This window comes from Ochotona princeps, chromosome 7 (assembly GCF_030435755.1).
Source record: "Ochotona princeps isolate mOchPri1 chromosome 7, mOchPri1.hap1, whole genome shotgun sequence".
NCBI lineage: Eukaryota > Metazoa > Chordata > Mammalia > Lagomorpha > Ochotonidae > Ochotona > Ochotona princeps.
The window spans coordinates 71,564,427-71,584,278 of NC_080838.1; the positions used below are offsets into that span (position 1 = coordinate 71,564,427).

At 40.1% G+C, this 19,852-nt stretch overlaps 1 protein-coding gene across 1 annotated transcript; it reads left to right on the forward strand.

The window, feature by feature from the left end:
- The first annotated feature begins 1,762 nt into the window (after positions 1-1,762).
- Positions 1,763-19,456, forward strand: LOC131477920 (UDP-glucuronosyltransferase 2B14-like). Its single transcript, XM_058667252.1, has 6 exons — positions 1,763-2,493; positions 3,987-4,135; positions 10,807-10,938; positions 13,143-13,230; positions 14,349-14,568; positions 19,120-19,456. Exons 1-6 carry the CDS (start codon positions 1,770-1,772, stop codon positions 19,394-19,396), a joined length of 1,590 nt encoding a protein of 529 aa, XP_058523235.1. The 5' UTR covers positions 1,763-1,769; the 3' UTR covers positions 19,397-19,456.
- The last annotated feature ends 396 nt before the right edge of the window (positions 19,457-19,852 follow it).

Genomic DNA, 19,852 nt, shown 5'->3' on the forward strand with positions numbered 1-19,852 from the left:
CCTCCTTGAAGTCATCTGTTTCATATCTTCACCATGAATGATTAAATTATTTGCCAAAATTATGAATAATTTCAAAACTTGAAACTGCCATGTCTGTGTAATTTTTATGAACAGAAGGAAACTTGACAAGAAAATCTTGAAACTGCCATGTCTCATATAGTAGCAGGAGTATCTCCAAATGTAACAAGAATTACTACTGACAATTATTGAAGGGCACAGTATTGGATAGATGTTGGGATTTTCTTAAGAACATACAGCAAATAGAAAAATGAAACATTCAAAGTCTTCATAAAAACAGTGAAACCCTGTGGCAGTTCAGCATGATCTGCTCCCTTCCCCCAACATAGGGTTCGGGAAACAGCAGTGTACTTTGGTGTTGCTAGACCACCAGACTCCTTCTGCCCATAGTTGAAAGTCAGATTATGTGGCTGATAAACCTTGAAGGTATAATTGCTCCATTCTTTTTTATATGATGATCCTGTTTTTACTGCAGTTTAACATCCAGACTGGTCATCCAAGAAGGGTATCCTTTCTATCTATTCTGTGTCCTAATACAGGAGATTGCTTTAGTCAAAACATAAGTACCCAGCTGCCCCAGCTCTTCTCATAAGCTGATGCTTCCATAATGGGAGAGGTTAGAGACCCCTTTTGTGGGATGCCACACACAAGGATAAATGCCACGAACTCTATTGTAAGGCCCATTGTATCCTATTTACATGAAATGCTTACTAAAGCTGACTTTGTAGAGGCACAATGAGAATTACTACTTTCTGAGGACTGGAGTAATCAAAAAGAGGAGTAGGGTAGGAGGCACAAAAGTAGAAGGTACAAGACTTCTTTAAGAATTATTCTTTTATTCTCATTTTGATTGAAAGGTAGAGACACAGAAAGATTTTTCCATCACCTGGTTTACTCTCCAAATATCAAAAACAGTCAGAAAGAGGCCAGGTCATGGCTAGGAATTTGAAAATGAATCTGGGTCTTCCACATAATAGACAGGAACTCAACAATCTGAGACATTATCTGGTTCTTCAAAAGTTAGGTATTGGCAAGAAGCTAGAGTCAACAAAATACCACTTGTGTCCAATCTTCATCTTACTGACTACCCATGGGAAATGTAGAGGAGGGCTTTCACTGCCTCCTTCCCATGTCTGATGGAATACTTGCACCTGGTAATATGACACAGAATGCATACATGCCATGTAATGTCTTAATGGCTACATCACCTGCTTGCCACAACATTTCTTCTCGAGGTAATAAAATGTTCTGAAATTGGCAGTATGGTAGTTGTACATGCATATGTGTATTTATATGAACATTGTTGCACTTGTATAAAACACACTGTATAAGACTGTACTATACACTTTGAGTTTGTGAATTCAGAACTTTAAGTACATAATTGTATTTTATAAAGTTTTGCAAATAATCTCTTGACCTACACTGTTCAAGAAATGTGAAAATGTTACAGAATGACTACATTTGTACATCAGTAGCATGCTATATTCTTACCTTTGCCACTTTTCTTGGCACTATTTAAAAATTTATGTATCATGGCTGGTATGTAGAGGCAGGTAAAGAAGCAAATCGACTCACTAGTATAAACACAACTGTTCACATGTTTTTTCAGGGGCTATCATAGTCCCTATCTCTGGGGTTCATAAGAGGTAGACAATTTGAAAACACAGGTTATATTTTAACTTTGGATTAAATTTTCTGGAATAAGAAAGGCAGAAGACAGCAGTTGGAGAGGAATCACTGACTTCACCAGAATGTCCCTGAAACAAGTTTCAGTTCTGCTGCTGCTGCTACAGCTGAGCTGTTGCTTCAGATCTGGGAGTTGTGGAAAGGTGCTGGTGTGGCCTATGGAGTACAGTCACTGGATGAATTTAAATGTAATCCTAGATGAACTTGTCCGGAGAGGTCATGAGGTGATCGTTCTGAGAAACTCAGCTTCCATTTTCCTTGATCCTAGCAAGCACACTGGCATTAAATTTGAAACTTTTCCTATTGATGCCACTAAAGAGGACATGGAAATGTTTTACATGCAATTTGTTAATATGTGGACAAATGCACTGCAGGACTCATATTGGGAATATCTTCCAGCATTGCAAAAAATCTTTTCAGAATATTCTGATAGTTGTGAAGGTCTCTGTAAAGCAGCAGTTTTGAACAAGAAACTCATGGAAAAACTACAAGAATCAAAGTTTGATGTCCTTATTTCAGATGCTGTTGGTCCATGTGGTGAACTGTTGGCAGAGCTGCTTAAAATCCCCTTTGTGTACAGTCTTCGCTTTACTCATGGCTACACTATGGAAAAGTACAGTGGAGGACTTTCATTGCCTCCTTCCTATGTCCCTATCATTCTGTCTGATTTAAGTGGCCAAATGACATTCATGGAGAGGGTAAAAAATATGCTGTTCATGCTTTATTTTGACCTTTGGTTTCAAATATTTAACGAGAAGAGATGGGACCAGTTTTGCAGTGAAGTGTTAGGTAAGTCATGGTTTTCATTGGCAATGTGGGGATCTAACTTTCCTGTGACTTTGAAGCTGATCTTGTATGAATGAGAAAACAGATCAATTAGCCACTTACAGGTTGAAATAAAATTAAAAGATACAATTATTTAAGAATCTATCAAATATTATGGAAAGGCTTTACATTAATGTAAATTTTTCATTAATGTTTGAGTTGAGTGGCCCATCCCTAAGATAGGGCATTCCTACTGCAAATGAATTACTCAGCATTTCTCTAAGGAATTACATGTCCATTTTATCAAACATCTGTCATGGTATAGCTAAGGTAGGTGATGCTTCCTAAATGAATGTAGCTATGAAGGTCAAAGTGTTACATGTTCTAGTCCAATGATGTGAGAAACACTGATAAAACTGTGAAGAAGTTAACACTTATCTGGCAGTCTCACCTTTTTGAAAATTTTCTTTCTTGACTTAAATAACTCAAAATAAGGGTGAAGACAAACATACATGTTTATAATTTATGAAAATCCTTGAAGTGACAGTTATACCATATATTGATATGTGCTGTATATACATATTTATGTATAAATAAGTATTAATCTGCTTCTATTATAAGGTCAAAACAGCAGTAAGATCATGGAATTCCATCACATTCTTTAAAACCTCAACAGTTTGGAGCAGATGGTATAGTAGACTGAGTTAAGCAACCAATTATAATACTAGTACTCCCAATAGAATGACTGCTTTAATTTTCAATCTATGTGCCTAGAAAGTAGTACAGGTTATCCAAGGAATTGAGTCTCTACCATCTATTTGCAAACCTGTTGGGAAAAAGACGCAGAACAGAGAGGAAATGGGGCATCAAATCCTAGCCCAGTTGAATTTATTAAAGGTTAATAATTTCTCTGAGGGTGGACAACTGCTCCTGTGTAGATGAGGGACTCTATGGCAGATGCCATGTGCTGCAGCAGAAAAGACGTTTTATAGCTTTGAGTGTTGAGATAGTGGAGAGGTGGAACTGTGGTAGCTTTTCATGGTCATGTGAAACATAGGAGGCCTTGCTCCAAGGGTCTGGGTTGTTGGACAGATATTCAAAGGAGCAGGTGTGGAACAAAATGAGGCAAGGGGCAGGTCAACCTTGAAATTCAGTGCAAGAGGCCCTAGGGACACTGTTGCTGCCTGGGAGTTCTAATGGCTGTGGAACCAGAATGACTGAGGCTTGTGTCTCTGTTCTGCTAACCTCGATGGAGTTCCTGGCTTTAGAGTAGCTTCACCTAGTCTGTTTTAACCACTTGGGAAATGAACAAGCAGATGAAGAGATCTCCAACACTCGTGTGGGTGTGTGTACGATTGTGTAAATTGTACTCATGAATCAAATTTTTCGAAATACATATATTTGTTTTATGGATTCACAGGCATTTGTATATCAATTGCTTCACTTTGAACGTTCTAAGAGCATGACATGATACACTTTACGTGACAATTCTCTTTCCTTTTCATTTCACGTTGCAGGAAGACCCGTTACATTCTATGAGCTGGTGGCAAAAGCTGACATGTGGCTCATTCGAAGCTATTGGGACTTGGAATTTCCTCGTCCCACCTTACCAAATGTCCATTTTGTTGGAGGGCTCCACTGTAAGCCTGCCAAACCTCTGCCCAAGGTAAGTAAGTTTCTGTTTGCGTTGCTTTGTTAATTGTCCATTTCATTGGAAATGTCCATGCATTGCATCTTTAGCATATTTTAATTACAAGAAGGCAGTATTGTGGAAAGTGAGATATACTGACTTGCCATTTAGAATCATATTTCCTTCTATACAATACAAGTATCTGGTTTTTAGTCATTGAGGATTTCTGAGGTCTTGCCCAAGGACTGTCATGCCAAAAAAAAGAAGGAAGATGGAGTTCAGTATAAGAAAATGAAATTGAATATAAAGGCTGAATATTTTAGAGGCAAAAAAGGAAGTTATAACCCCTGATAAAGAAAAGTCTTGAGTAAAGATGAGCTGGGGAGAGCTAAGACCAAATGAGGAAATTATTGTTATGAAATATCCACTTGTATACTAATCAGAGTTATCAAATAAGCCTTCAAGATGCAGAGCCTTGGTTCATCTACATTCAACCAAGACTATGGACAGAGGAATCCTTTTGGGGGGTTGTTGTAGAGCTTCAGATACAAGGGCTGGTGTTGTACTGATTAAAGTTAAGACATTGTGTACAATGCTGTATCACTTCCCTGTGCCAGACCAACTGCACCACCACTTTCTGCTTATCTACCCAGTGTTCGCGTGAGAAGGCCATGGAAACTGGCCTAACTGTTTAATCCCTTGCCAAGTACATGGGAGATCTGTTGATATTCTGTTCAACACCATAGCTTCTGCTTTCATCTTAGGCTAGCCTGACTATTGCACCATTTCAGAAGTGAGCCAGCAGATGGAAGACAAATATTTATCTTTCTCTCTTTCTCTGTAACTCTGATTTTTAAGTACATAGATACATCATTAAATGACAAGGTGTTCAAGCACAGTTGACAGATCACTAAGTTTTAGTAACCATTGACATGACATTATCACTTGCTGTGCTTGTGGGAAATATAAACAACAACAAGGACAAAAACTAAAAATGAACATGTCTTTGAAACCAACATGGAAGTATTACCATCTGTCTGCACTTATTTGCACTGGTACACTTTTCAATTATCCAAGAAATAGATGTAACCTGTGTGTTCATCTAATGAAAATATGACACACATACACCGAACACTTATGAGACCTAAAAAAGGATGGAATTTTGTTATTTTCAGATACATGTATTGTGTGGAAGTTACTGTCACATTAAAACAAATATCTTATGATGATACCTATATGTACAATTTTGAAATGCTGATCCCATACCAGTTAAAGGTAGACTGGGAGCTACCTTAAGTGGGAGATTCTGGTACTGGGATGGAGGCTAACAATGATGATCAAGTACTAACTTATAGTTAAAGAAGAGCAAGAAGATCTCCATGGATAGTGGGGTAATTCAGGCAATTAATCTGTACAGAAAATATTTCTTTAAAAATAAGAACCTGGAGAAAGGATACATTTCAGGGGAGACATGTTTACCCAGATTGGAACATTATGTAATGTGTTTATGCTATAAAATAACATGTGGTATTCTATAAATATATATAATTCTGTGTCAGATAAAAATAAAATAAAATAATATCTGTAATCTAGATACTCACAATTGATGTTGACTGTTGACCTTACTGATCTTTCTGGTGTTATTTTGGTTGTGCTAGTAACATCAAATGTGCCAAAGTATTTAGGTATACAATAGGACATGAATTTCTTTCTTTCCTTTTTTTTTTTAACTTCTTTTTCTTATCATCTTATGGTACAGTTCCATAGGCCCTGGGATTTCCCTTGTCCTCTTCTCAATTCCCTCCCCCTCACTGAGTTCCCCATTTATTTACCATAGTATAGTTCCTCATACACAGTCATATGTCCATCAATGTGGGCATGGACAATGGCAGAGAGTTCAGCATCCTATTCTCAAGACACAGTAAACAGTTTGGTTGGGAGTCCATCTTTGTCTGGAAGTAGAGATATATACTGCAATGTATTCTCACATCTGGATATGATTGTCTCCATTACACAGTTACTATACATCCCTTAAATGAAAACCCACAATACAAGATCAACGACAGAATGAAAAAAAGAAATTTACAATGCCATGTAGTTAAATAGCATGCTACTAGATTGATAGTCTCCATCACACTGTTACTATACATCCCACTACATGAAAAGCCACCAGGCATAACCAACAACAGGAAGAAAGAAAAAATAAATGAATAACACCATGAAGTTAAGTAACATTTTGCAGAATGACTAACATGTCGCTGAAGAAATGAAAAAGAAAATCAAGAATCTTCTTGAAGAAAAGGATGCTACTGTATGATCTATGAGTCATTGAGGAAGTTAATCAGAAGAAAGTGTTTTGAAGAGGTAAAAGTGACAAAAAAAATCAAAATCCAGGATATATAGTTTACACTGATATTTGTTGGTGAAATGTGTCTCCTGTAGGCAACAAATAGATGGGTTTTGTTTTTTAATCCAGACTACTAATCTATGAAGTTTGATTGATGAGTTTAAGCCATTTTACATTCAGGGTTGGTATAAATGGGTGGTAATTTGGTCCTGTCATTTTAGCAATGGGTTACTGATTCATTTAGTTTTCTGTTGTTATGTTACTGGGATGTTCTTCACATTTGCCTTTGGTTTTGGTGGGCTCTGTTCCTTTTCTCTGTCAAGAGAACATCTTTACTTATCATTTCTAGGGCAGGTTTGCAAGAGGCATATTCTTTTAACTTTTCTTTACTGTGAAAGAATTTCATTTCATTTTCAAAAACAAAGGAACTTTTGCTGGGCATGTGATCCTGGGCCGACAATTTTTTGCTTTTAGAATCTGGAATATATTGCTCCATTCTCTCTGGCCTGTAGAGTGGCCTGTGAAAGGTCTCCTGTGAGTTAATTGGCATTCCTTTATATGTCAACTGATTTTTTTCACGTGCACATTTATGGATCTTTTCCTTATGTTCAATGGAAGAGAGCTTGATGATCATGTGTCGTGGTGAAGATCGCTTTTGGTCAACACTGTTGGGAGTTCTGTGCCCCTCCTGGATGTTGTTTCCTAACTCCTTCTCCAGATTAGGGAAGTTTTCCCTTATTATTTCATTAAATGTTATTTGTAAACTCAGCTTCTCTTACTGAACCTTCTGGGACTCCCATAACTCTTATGTCTTCAGTAAAATTCACTGTGCCTTTGTCTCTTCTTTTGCTCTTGGTCATTGTTGTTCTGGTAATCAGATTCTTGTCCTTGGGGCAGGTTTCTACTCTGTCACCCACAGGTATACTGTTGGATTATACTTATTGCAGTTGGTACACGGCTCTTTGTTTGCAGTCAGCTGTGCCACTCCCTCCAGCAAGTTCCAGGTCTGGGTTCTTCTGTTATTTTCCACCATGGTCTCCGTAGCCCCACTTCCTGGCTCACCAGTCTCCACCTCATGTGATACCTTGCTGAGGCTGCATTGCTGTCTGCATAATTTTTCTCCCACTTCCAGTTGGAGTCGGTCCCAGGATTAGGAGACACCAGATGTCCTATTTAGCTAGGTTGTTGGTGGTGCTGATCTTGCCAGTACCTGCTGGCTGTTAGGTCTGAGGGCCACACGGGTCTATTTTGACCTGCACAATGCCATAGTCAGTATTATTTTCCTATGGGACCAGTGAAATGCACTGAGATCAGTGAGTTCTCATAAGCTCAATGCAGGCACAGCTCACTGTTGTCCTTGTGGTCTCAAATTCTTTTCCAACTTGTACGAAATAACACCTGATGTGCCACTACTAGACTTCGTGATCTGCAAGCCGTCAAGTCTGAGGGCTATCTAGACCTATCTTGGGTGGGACCTGGAGGATGCCACGTTGCTGAAGTTCATTGAGCCAGACATGAGTTCACTCCCAGTTCAGTGCATGCTCACTACTGTCCATAGTGCTTGCCTCCTAAAACAAAATGGTGCCTGATTGGCTCTAAGGGGTGGAGGTGGTGAAATCCACCCTACTCCCGCACTGTTCATCTGGGATCTGCTGCTCTGTCTCTACTCCTGGTCAAATTAAACAGACCAGCAGGACAAGCACTTCTTTGTCTGGGTTCACTGCCTGAGCTCCCGGTAGACATCCCTTCCCACCTGGTTGCTGGTGGAATGCCAGCTGCCAATTCAATTCAGATCACCACTCGTTGAATGCCTCTGGGGTATCAGTCACTGCAATGCCACACTGTTGTGTCCTTTGCTTTCCTGTGTCTGTTAATCTCCAGCTATCTGAAAATGAATACAGAAAAAATGCTAACTACATTTGGAATGAAGAGCTTATTATTCCTGCATGTTGTGGCTGAAAAGGGCCTTTCAGTTTACAGTTACTTAAGCATTTAGAATGACATATTTATGACACAATACAAAAACTAAATATGTGTTACATTCATATCACATTTATAGTGCACACACAATTCTTCAAAAACTGATGAAAACTGGAGTTAAAAGTTTGTTATGTTAGAAAATATATGAACACGTGTATATATTGATAAATTTCACTATTGATAAATTTCATCTAAATAGCTACGTTATGTTTCATTTTAGTGAATGTATGCAGTATAGCGGAAAATCTATACTTTTTTTCTTTTAACAAAATCATATTTCTATCATATTTTATGTGTTTTGGTCACTGTTTTTTCTTGTGAAAGTAAGCAATAAAATTACAAATTTGCCTACTCTTCCTTTTGTGTGTCTCAAATCATTGTAATTAACAACTCACAGTAAAACATTAATGAAAGGTTTCTGAAAATGTATGAATTACCCAGTATTTACCCTTGAATTTGTGCTAGATGATTTGTTGAAGGCAGTTTTCCTTTTTCGGCTTCTCTGAGCTGTGTGTTGCTTCAATTTGGAACATTTTATTATAGATGTATAATGCAATGGTTCTCCTCATTCACTCTGTAAACAAGTCTACTGCTGCATCTTGTAACATTTTTTTTCTTTATTTCTTACTCTAAGCTTTATTTTTGTAGAAAGCAAATAAAAAATGAAAAAACCAGATTCCTCACTCATATTCTGACTCAAAGACGGTGAAACTGCTTTTGGAAACTTGTAAAAATAATTTTCAATTGGAAGCGCATTCTCATACCAGGAACCAACTTACATATGCTAATTTACTTTCTGCAAAGGATTTCATTTTTATTAAAGGTGACTCACTACATGTACAAAAAAGTGTATTTGTCTAAAAGCTTGAAATGCAGGTGATGAATCTTCAGGATGATCATGGGACACTGACCAGGTCTCAAGTAAGCCTGACACCAAATGAATTTAACGTTGAGTCCCATTTTCTACACAATTCTGTTATGTAGAAAATAACAATTCTTTATATCCGTATTGCATGATATGCTAAACTGTATTTTTATCCACCTTCTAAATAATAGTCACATAATGTCTTCTTTAACTATTACACCATGGTGTCTATTTTGATATTAAATTTCTACACTATGTACAATAACTTTCAAAGGTCTAAAATACTTGTGAAAGTGTGATTCATAACAACTCTACTGTTTTTTTTTTAAAGATGTATTTTTAATTTTTTTACAAAGTCAGGTACACAGAGAGGATGAGAGACAGAGAGGAAGATCTTCCTTCCAATGATTCACTCCACAAGTGAGCCGCAGCCGGTGCTGCGCCAATCCGAAGCCAGGAATCTAGAACCTCTTCCAGGTCTCCCATGTGGGTGCAGGGTCCCAAAGCTCTGGGCTGTCCTCAACTGCTTTCCCAGGCCACAAGCAGGGAGCTGGATGGGAAGTGGAGCTGCCAGGATTAGAACTGACACCCATATGGGATCCAGGCTCGTTGAAGGCGAGTGTTTTAGGCGCTAGGCCACACTGCCGGGCCCTAACAACTCTATTGTTGAATGTTCTCTTAGTTTGCATAATAAAGTTTCATGAGAAATAATATTAAGACATTTGGAACAAGGAAACCAGAACTAGGTAATAAAATGATGATAATCATCATGATATCAGTATGAGGCTTGAATCCAAGTTAGTAATTTCAAAGTTTATCTTGGTACTCAATGTTAATATTATCTTTATTCCACAGCATATGTTGATTTTTCACAAATTATGAAAGTTTCACATACTATCTCATGTGACAAGTGATAGTTTAAAATAGCTTATACCATTGGCTAAGTAGGACACTAATATGAAACTATCCATGGAAAAATAAAAAAAATGCAAATAATTATATACAGCAAGTATTTATACAGGTAAACACTGGAAAAACCAAAACATCTAGTAATAAAAGGCAATGATCAAATAACATATGTATGTCTATGCCAAGGCATTTATTTTATAAATGAATCCTAAACAACATTAAATTAACCCAAAATAACATTTTGTTGAAATGGGTGGAACGAAATAGAAAATAAGGACCTATTTTTTCATGTAATAAGTAAGAAATGTACAGTAGAATTGCATTTCTTTAATACATGTAACAGAAGGAATATTGTATACTAAGTTTTTAATAAGGAGAAAATAACTTTGAAACACAATTGGCACAACAATGAGACTGCATTTTATACTATTACCTGTACACTAAAAAATGAGAAGTGGCAAATTTTGCACTGTATATTTTTACCACAGGTGCTCCTCTGTCATTCCTAATCACACTCAACATTCTTCCGTTTATTTGTACCAAGCCTTTCATTAGTGTGTGCTGTGCTGTTGCTATTTTGTGATGGAGCTAATTGTTTCTTCACAGGACATGGAAGACTTTGTGCAGAGCTCTGGAGAAGAGGGAGTCGTGGTGTTTTCCCTGGGCTCAATGGTCAGTAACATGACAGAAGAGAGGGCCAATGTGATTGCATCAGCCCTTGCCCAGCTTCCACAAAAGGTCAGAAAAGGTGCTTGATGGTGGGAGGTACTGAAGTGTGTGATCAACTCTGGGCAGAGTCTGATTTCACAAACTTCTTGTATGAAAAGTGAATGATTATAGTAGATTCATTTCTTCTCAGATATCATTCTAAGATGTCAGTTAAACAACAGAGATCTCAAAGATGCTAAAACATTGATGATGGGTTTTGATTTTGACTTCGATATCACTTTTGTGATTAAAAATATACTTAACAAGCACAGGCACTGCTTTAATATTACCTAAGTAATGTGATCATGTCCTAGAAATTATTGATTTGGCCATGTCTTTTGTGCCATTCCTTCTAGGACTGACAAGGCTTCTATATACACTAAAGATATTATCAGGCATTATTTAAATTTATGAACAATGTATAGTTTAGCTTCAAACTGTCTCTGCAGAGTGAATACAAGTGGATTTTGAGGAAATTCTGAAGTGCTTCATGCAGTTATAATTTTCTTGTAATTCTAGCTTGCTATTTCCCCTACATGACTAGGTGTGTTCTGGGTGTTATTCACAAGTATATTAAATAAAGGAGGAACGGGTCTCATTAATATTGAGTTCGGGTTGTTGTTCACTTGGGTACACAGATTTCCAAAAAGAGAAATGTTTATCCTGCCTCATGGGAATGGACTCTGCCATTGTCTAAATCACAGCACCATAGCATGCGGGAGGAGGATTCGATGGGGTTCCACACCTGGAGCTTGACTTTGTCCAATATAATCGTGGCTCCTTGAGGACTTGTATCTAACCTGTCTTATTGACACCTTTTCTGTATTGAGCAAGGAGAAAGGATTATAAAGAATCCAACATTAATAGCGGTGAAATGGGAAGAGGCTTAATGTTCACAATTCTGTATAATGTAATAGGAATTAATATTCCCAATATGAGTGTTTATTTATGAATGAGCGTTTATATCTACTATAAGCTTCTAGTAAACACCTATTTGTACATTTTTGTTTAGAGTGAAAAACTGAGTTTATTTTAACAAAAGCAACAAAAAAAGATTTGCTTTTATTGGAAAGTCAGATTTATAGTGAGGCAAAGAGACAGAGAAAGATCTTCCATCCGCTGGTTCATTCCCCATGTTGCCACAACGGCTGGAGCTTAACTGATTCAAAGCCAGGAGTCAGAAGCTTCTTCTTGGTATCACACATGGGTGTAGGATTCCAAGGCTTTGGGCCATCCTCCACCGCTTTTCCAGGCCATAAGCAGGGAGCTGGATGAGAAGTGGAGCTGTTGGGATTAGAACTGACACCCGTATGGGGTCCTGGTGCATGCTAAGCAAGGAACACAGCCACTAGTCTACTGTTCCAGGCCCTGAATTTACTTTTAACATGCACAGATTGCATAGAAAAGAAACACATGTGGTTTGTATTCTAGTTTAGGATAACTTCTTTGAAATTCAAAGTCAGTGCTGTACCTTATAGTGGGCATGATGTCTGAGTAGAGAAGAGCATGTTTATCGTGCCTTGTAATGCTTTATAGTTAATTGGGAGAGTTAAATTTAGCTGAGGAAATTTAGGAACATTACAATTTTGGACCTCGTTCAAATGCTATACTATGTATGAAACAGCTTACACTCTATTTTTCAATATTTCCAACTCTAGAAATCCTAATACATTGAAATGATTTCAAAAATGCAACTTCAAATTTTCCTAGAAGTGGTGTGCACTATTTGGTAATATGAAATAAGTTTTATATAATTCCTGAGAGCAATTAAACTATTTCTCACATATTTCTGATCATATGGAATTACTTTCTTGTCACTTAGAAGATGTCAAATCCTAACAAAATTATGGAAATGTGGACATAACTCATTTTAGTTTTTACAAGGAAGCTTTTAGTATTAGATTTGAAAGATAATGCTAACATTAAAACATACATATTTGAAGAATAAATAGTTCACTGCTAGTGTGTCATTCTTTGCATGAGAATTAAATAGCTGAAGCTGTCACTCACCAGCCAGCTCACTCGCTAAGGCTCTTTGTATGGAAAATTCTTAGATTTCACATCTGATCAAATATAAAATATCAGCACAGGAAAGGGGGTTCTGTTAAAACCCTTTGTCCTTTCCTTATCTTTTCTATGGACAACATTTAGTTTTTGATATGCCAATCATTTGAAATTTGTGATATGCTTTCTTTAAATTCAACCATGGGTAAGATATTTTCTTTATTTAACAGGTTTTATGGAGATTTGATGGAAAGAAACCAGAAACTTTAGGGCCCAACACTCAGGTCTATAAGTGGATTCCTCAGAATGATCTTCTTGGTAAGACCTTGCTTAAAAAAAAAAAAAAAAAAACTGCTGAAAACATGTGTAAGAGTCAATGCAGTTAGTAACAGTGCAATAGGAAGCTGGATGACCATGTATTATGGAGGAAATCATAAGACGTGTATATATCTACTTTACATTACCTCAAGACATAAAACATCATAATAGATGGAATATTTTAAAACACATATACATTGTGTCTGGAATCAAAAGATCTTCCAATGTAGTTTTGTCCCACAGAGAAATCTTATAACGCACTGCATTGTCTGTCGCCTGCTTCATTCATTATTTCCATGCTTTCCTCTAACATCATTGATTTCCCAAGCCAGAGAAGAAAAACTTTGGTGTTATATAAATGTATCTGCATATTTAAGTGTGATCACATTTCAAAATGAGTGTTGACTATCATTCTTCTGTTTTCCTCACTGCTGGGTGCCACAACCTGCTCTGTGGGAAACCCAAAATAACAGACCTAGTGAATTTTTGTTTTGATTTGAAAGGCGGATTAGAGAGAAAGAGTATTTTGAATCCGCTGATTTACTTCCCAAATGGCTGCAGCTGAGCTGATCTGAAACTAGGAGCCAGGAGCTTCTTCCTGGTCTCCACATTGGTGCAGGTTTCTAAAGACTTCAGTGATGTCCAATTGCTTTCCCATTTCAAAAGCAGGGAGCCAGCTCAGAAATGGAGCAGCTGGCACTAGGCCCAGTACCCCGATAGGATGCTGGCACTGCAAGATGGAATATTAGTATGTGGAGGCATCACACTGGCCGCTGATGCACTATATTTCTGAAAGAGGGTATTCCAATATGCACTCAGCTTCTATTTTTGTGTACGATAATTTATTCAGAATGTTTTCTTTCTTTATGCCTATGAGGTGAATTTGTATTCACTAGTCAAATATTACCAAACTTCTTCTGCAATGTGGCCTTCACTTACGTTTCCAAAGGACTTACATACCAGTTTCTTTTGATCGGAAAGCAATTTCATGCAGATTTATGTCTGTCAGTGATTTGTCAACCAGGGAGCTCTGTCCCTTTATCATCTCATACTGTGCATTTCCCATTTCATTCTAAGATTTAGGCTTAATAATTTTATTAAAAATTCTTCTACCCTAGGTCATCCAAAAACCAGAGCTTTTGTAACTCATGGTGGAACCAATGGCATCTATGAGGCAATTCACCATGGCGTCCCTATGGTGGGTCTTCCTTTGTTTGCAGAGCAACATGATAACATTGCCCACATGACAGCCAAGGGAGCAGCTGTGAGACTGAACTGGAAAACCATGTCAAGTGCAGATTTGCTCAATGCCTTGAGGGCAGTCATTCATGATCCTTCGTAAGTATTACTTTTATTACGACTAGACAGTGTTTCTGCCCTAAGACCTCTAATCATTTGCTTTACTGGATAAAACTGTGGAGTTGCGAGAGTGCCAGCTATCCTGAGGGAAACTTCAGAGGGAACCAGCTATTAGATGGTTCGATTAGTCTTTTGCCCCTAAAGCCAAGCATTGTTCACCATCTTTCGAGTCCTAACACGTGCGCTCATGCTCCACCTCCCCAACTCTAGGGTTTTTATGATTTGAAATAGCTGCTTAGGGACACCATGAATAAGGCCAGCTTTAGTGTAGGTGAGACATGAATTCCTGGTGATTCCCAGTAATAGGGACATGAAACTCTAGGGCAAGAGTGGGACTGAGGCCTGAAGGTTTGAAGGGGAGCACCCGTAAGATCTATTTGAGCCAGACTGAAACACCAGCCAAATTAGGATCCAGAAGTTGGAGTGGCCTAGTAGGGAGATAGTGGGCACCTCCCTCGTGGGTGACTACTCCCACTGGTGAGCACGAAAACCAGGACAGGGGCAGGGGTTGCTAAACAGAAAGGCACCTGCTAGTATATGTGTGGGCTGAATAGTAGGCTGGTTGGGTCGAACTAGGCTTCAATGTCCATTGATAAGTTCCAGAGCTTAATGTGAGGTGGGACAGACAGAACAAGCCTGTGGTACATACTCACATGCATGGGAACCAGGGAAGGGAGCAGGCCTGGTGGGGGTTATGGGGAGTCGCCCCAACCAGGCTGCAGCTCCCACTGGTTTGCGTGAGGACCGAGTATGAAGTGGGTAGGATTGAGCTAGACCACAATACCCATTGGTCCAAGTAGATGACAGGGCTGGAAATAGAACTGACCCAGCAGAGAAGGTCACCTTAAGGAGGGCTATGACATTAACAAACACACTAGAGAACCATATCTGGGGGAAGATTCTGTGGGGAGGTGTGGGCCAAACCCTATGGAAATTCTAGCCCCACAGGTTACTTCAAGAGATGGAGTGGTGGTGGACTAAGCTAGGTGTGACCGGGAAGTCTGTCATTGACCACAGATTGGAGAACCGGCGGCAGTCTGGACTAGTCAGGGCAGCTGCACTCAAGTGTGCATCCTGGGTGGGGTGTGGGGTGGGCTGGACTGCAACGTTCACCAGCTCAAGCAAGGCCAAGGGGAGGGCTGGAATGCACTGGGCACTGGCCTAAAGCTCAGTGGCATGTAGGAGAACTAGATCTGGGAAGGGATCAGGGGGAGAAACATGGGAAGCTCCCCTGGCGAGTTATAGCTCCCACTGGTGAACAGGTGGTCCAGACTTGGGAGTTGGATAGGCTGGGCAAAGTTGCACCAATGGCTTGTGAATGTATGAAAAGGTGATGAACGGGTGCACTGGGCAGTACTGAGCAAACCTTAGCCTACAATTAAAATTGGTTACCAGGTTGGAGCACAGGACATGCACAGCTAGGATTTTACACCAACTGGTCTGCATGAGCCATGGATACTGAGCCACAGTGTCTAAGGCAAGGTGAAGAGCTGTGCCACGCTGAGTCAGAGCAACCACTGGCATGTGTGCAATCTATGGCTGGGAACAGACCCGGTTGGGGGGCTAAGGGAACACCCTGACTGGGTGGAGGTTCCCACCAAGGGGCACACGAGCTGGAATGGGGGCTGCGTTCTGGTCAGGATACAGTTGTAGTCTTCCTTGGCACAAGTGTGGACTGGGACAAGACGCACCAGGCCAGGCTAGACTGCAACACCTTCTGGGGTTCTGGAGGACCAGGGTAGATGTGGGACAGACTAGGCTAGGTCTCAACCCCAACTGAGCCATATATGAGCTATATGTGGGTATGGATGAGCCTTGGCTGGGCTGAAACTTCCAACAGCAAAAACCAGAATGGGTTGAAGGCCAGTTGGGAAAAGCCACTGTTCCTGCTAGGACAGAAGGCAAACTGAATAGTGCTGCTCATGGACCTACTGGTATGTGCAAATCTGGCACTTGGAGGGATTCTGATGGAGGAGCCTGGGCAACTCCTCTGGCAGAACACAGACCCTGCATGTAAGCACAAGAAGCATGGAAGGAAACAGCCAAGAGGTCATGGAAAGTGTCCCACTGGCATACATTTGGCATGGGTCAGGGGCAGACCAGGCTGAATCAGTTCACATCATCCACTGGCAAATCCCAACGCCAGAAAAGAGTGTGGGTTGAGCCAGGTTTAGTCACGACAAAAGCAGTACACAACACAGAATGCCAAGGTGAGGTTGCCTGTGCCAGATGTGACCGCAGCACCCAACCAGCACACATGAGAATCAGGAAGCGAGGGGGCAGAACCGGCAGAGGAATAAGGGGTGGTTCCCTTGCTGGGCAGCTACTCCCAGTGGAGAGCATGAGCTGGGATGGGGGTAGACCAGACTAGGCAGGGCTACAACACCTGTGTGCCTCATGTGGACCAGATCAGGGAAAAACCAGGCTGGGCTGATTATTCCTACTGGTGCAATCTACAATTAGAGTGAATGAGGGTTGTTTGGGCTTAGCCACAGCATCAGCTGGCAGAGCTGGCACTGGGGGCTAGTTCTGTCAAGTTAAACCACAGAACTACCTGGAGAGTGCATAATTTGGGAGTGGGAGTGGCCTGGGAGGGAAATAGGGGGCTCCTCCCTCTTAGGTTACCACCCCCCAGCAGAGGGCATGAAAACTAGGGTGGGGGCAGGGGTGGCTAGACAGAGAGACACCCAACAACATCCGTGAGGGCTGGATAGTTGAGCTGGTTAGATGGAACAAGGTTTTAATACCCATTGACATGTATGAGAGCAGAAGGGGATTTGGGACAGACTGGGTTAGTCTGCCACACATACTGGCAAACCAGGGAAGGGGGCGCGCCTGGTGGGGGTTATTGTGGGTTGCTCTGAATAGGCTGCAGCCCCCACTGGTTTATGTGAGGGATGAGCATGTGCTGGGCAGAACCAGGCTGGAGTGTAAACACCCATTGGGTCCAGTGGAAGACAGGGATGGAAACAGAACCAACCCAGCAATTGCAACCACCAGCTGATCGGGGTGGTGGACTGTGCTGGGCCCTATACTTGCTAGTACATACAAGATTCTGGTCTGGGAATACCTCAAAGTTTCTTTGGGGATCCCCCAATCAAGCTTTCAGACTCAGAATGCTAACCATCAAAAGACAGAAGACAGAACAAGTCCATCAACCACCTCAGTTATATGTTGGTAATGAAAATACTGGGCAAATGGAGACTCTATGATGGACTGTATCAATCCATGGATTCTCCAACGACCACGTTGTGCTTGGAGTGGTGAGAGTGGCAGTAATTCAGATCTGTTGAACTATCAAAACTACTCTGCCGGCTCTACCTTCAGACCAGAGATGGTCTCCCCAAGAAACTGATGAACTTACCTGGACAATAAGATGCTGGACTTTTTGCCTGGTAGATGCTTGCAATGAAAGAATCACAACTGAATTTGAACTGTGGTAATGCAACAAGGTGGAGGAATCCACCATTGGTGGGGGGAATCCCAGTGCCTATAAAACCGTGTCACATAATGCAATGTAATCAATAATCAATCAATCAATCAATTAATCAATAAAAAGACTAGACAGTGTTTACCCATAAGTTACCAGATGAAGGCCAATAATACTTTTTTTAGCCTTAATAATACTTTTTTTTTAAAGATTTATTTATTTTTATTACAAAGTCAGATATACAGAGAGGAGAGACAGAGAGGAAGATCTTCCGTCCGATGATTCACTCCACAAGTGAGCACAACAGCTGGAGCTGAGCCGATCCAAAGCCAGGAACCAGGAACCTCTTCCGGGTCTCCCACACAGGTGCAGGGTCCCAAAGCTTTGGGCCGTCCTCAACTGCTTTCCCAGGCCACAAGCAGGGAGCTGGATGGAAAGTGGAGCTGCCAGGATTAGAACTGGCGCCCATATGGGATCCCGGCATATTCAAGGTGAGGACTTTAGGCGCTAGGCCACGCCGCCAGGCCCAATAATACTTTCTTTTAAATAACAAATAGATTTGTTATTTATATATTTATATATATTATATATAAATTTTATACATTTATATATATATTTATATATTTTCAACATATGTAGTAACTTCAGTTAAACTGTTAAACTTCAGTTAAACTGCTACCACTATATTCTTTTTAAGTATTTATTTATTTTTTAAATATTTATTTTATTTTTATTGGAAAGTCAGATATGCAGAGAGAAGGAGAGACAGAATGAAAGATCTTCTGTTCGTTTATTCTCTCTTCTAGTGACCGCAATGGCTAGAGTTGAGCCAATCCAGAACCTCTTCCGGGTGTCCCACGTGGGTGCGCCACGTGTGTGCAGGGTCCAAGGGCATTGGGCCATCCTCAGCTGCTTTCCCAGGCCACAAGCAGAGAGCTGGATGGGAAGCAGGGCCACCGGGATTAGGACTAACACCCAGACGGAATATGCAGAGAAAAATTTTTTTCCATATTTATGTACCATTCATTTTACAGTCCATGAATTTTCCAGATGTCTATCCTTTGTATGTTCTTCAACTTGTCTGCTTGATTTTCTTTCAGTTATAAAGAGAATGTCCTGACATTATCAAGAATTCATCATGACCAGCCTTTGAAGCCCCTGGACCGAGCTGTCTTCTGGATTGAGCATGTCATGCGTCACAAAGGAGCCAAACACCTGCGGGTTGCAGCCCACGACCTCACCTGGTACCAGTACCACTCTCTGGATGTGATTGGGTTCCTGCTGGCCTGTGTGGCAATCACTACTTATCTTGTCATAAAAATCTGTCTGTCTGTTTATCAAAAGCTTGTTAAGACAGAAAAGAAAAAGAGTGATTAAGAGTTCTTTCACACCGAAAGTGTCTGACCTGTGATACTTCAGCTTAATTCATGCTCTGGAGATCAAGATATGGCAATATTTTCCTGCTTGTTATGAGAATTGTGCCTTCTTGATTTATTGCTCTATTTAAGCTCTATTTAAGCTTTAAGTAAGCATTAAGGAATGCACAAGCCTAGTTACACAAATTTTCAAACAGTTCTACTTTAATGCTGACTTAGTCACGCTATTATAATTCTATAAAACAAAATACAAAACAAGACCCACTGAAAACCAGGTTATCAGAGAACAAGAAAATGCCTGATTTTTGTGTGTGCATAATCGGAAATGCCTGTGTATTTGACTAAATAAATTTATATGGATCATATGTGTCCTTATCAGAAAAAGTAGTCAAATTCTTGTGAAAGTGTGCAAGGTAATGTTTTCGGACCACTGCAGTATGTAAAGAGCAGTGCCGCA

Excerpts from the sequence above, each read along its gene's own strand:
- LOC131477920 (XM_058667252.1), top strand. The coding sequence starts at position 1,770 with ATGTCCCTGAAACAAGTTTCAGTTCTGCTGCTGCTGCTACAGCTGAGC. Across the intron at positions 4,136-10,806 it reads CTGCCAAACCTCTGCCCAAG|GACATGGAAGACTTTGTGCA; the intron begins GTAAGTAAGTTT and ends GTTTCTTCACAG. Across the intron at positions 13,231-14,348 it reads TCCTCAGAATGATCTTCTTG|GTCATCCAAAAACCAGAGCT; the intron begins GTAAGACCTTGC and ends CTTCTACCCTAG.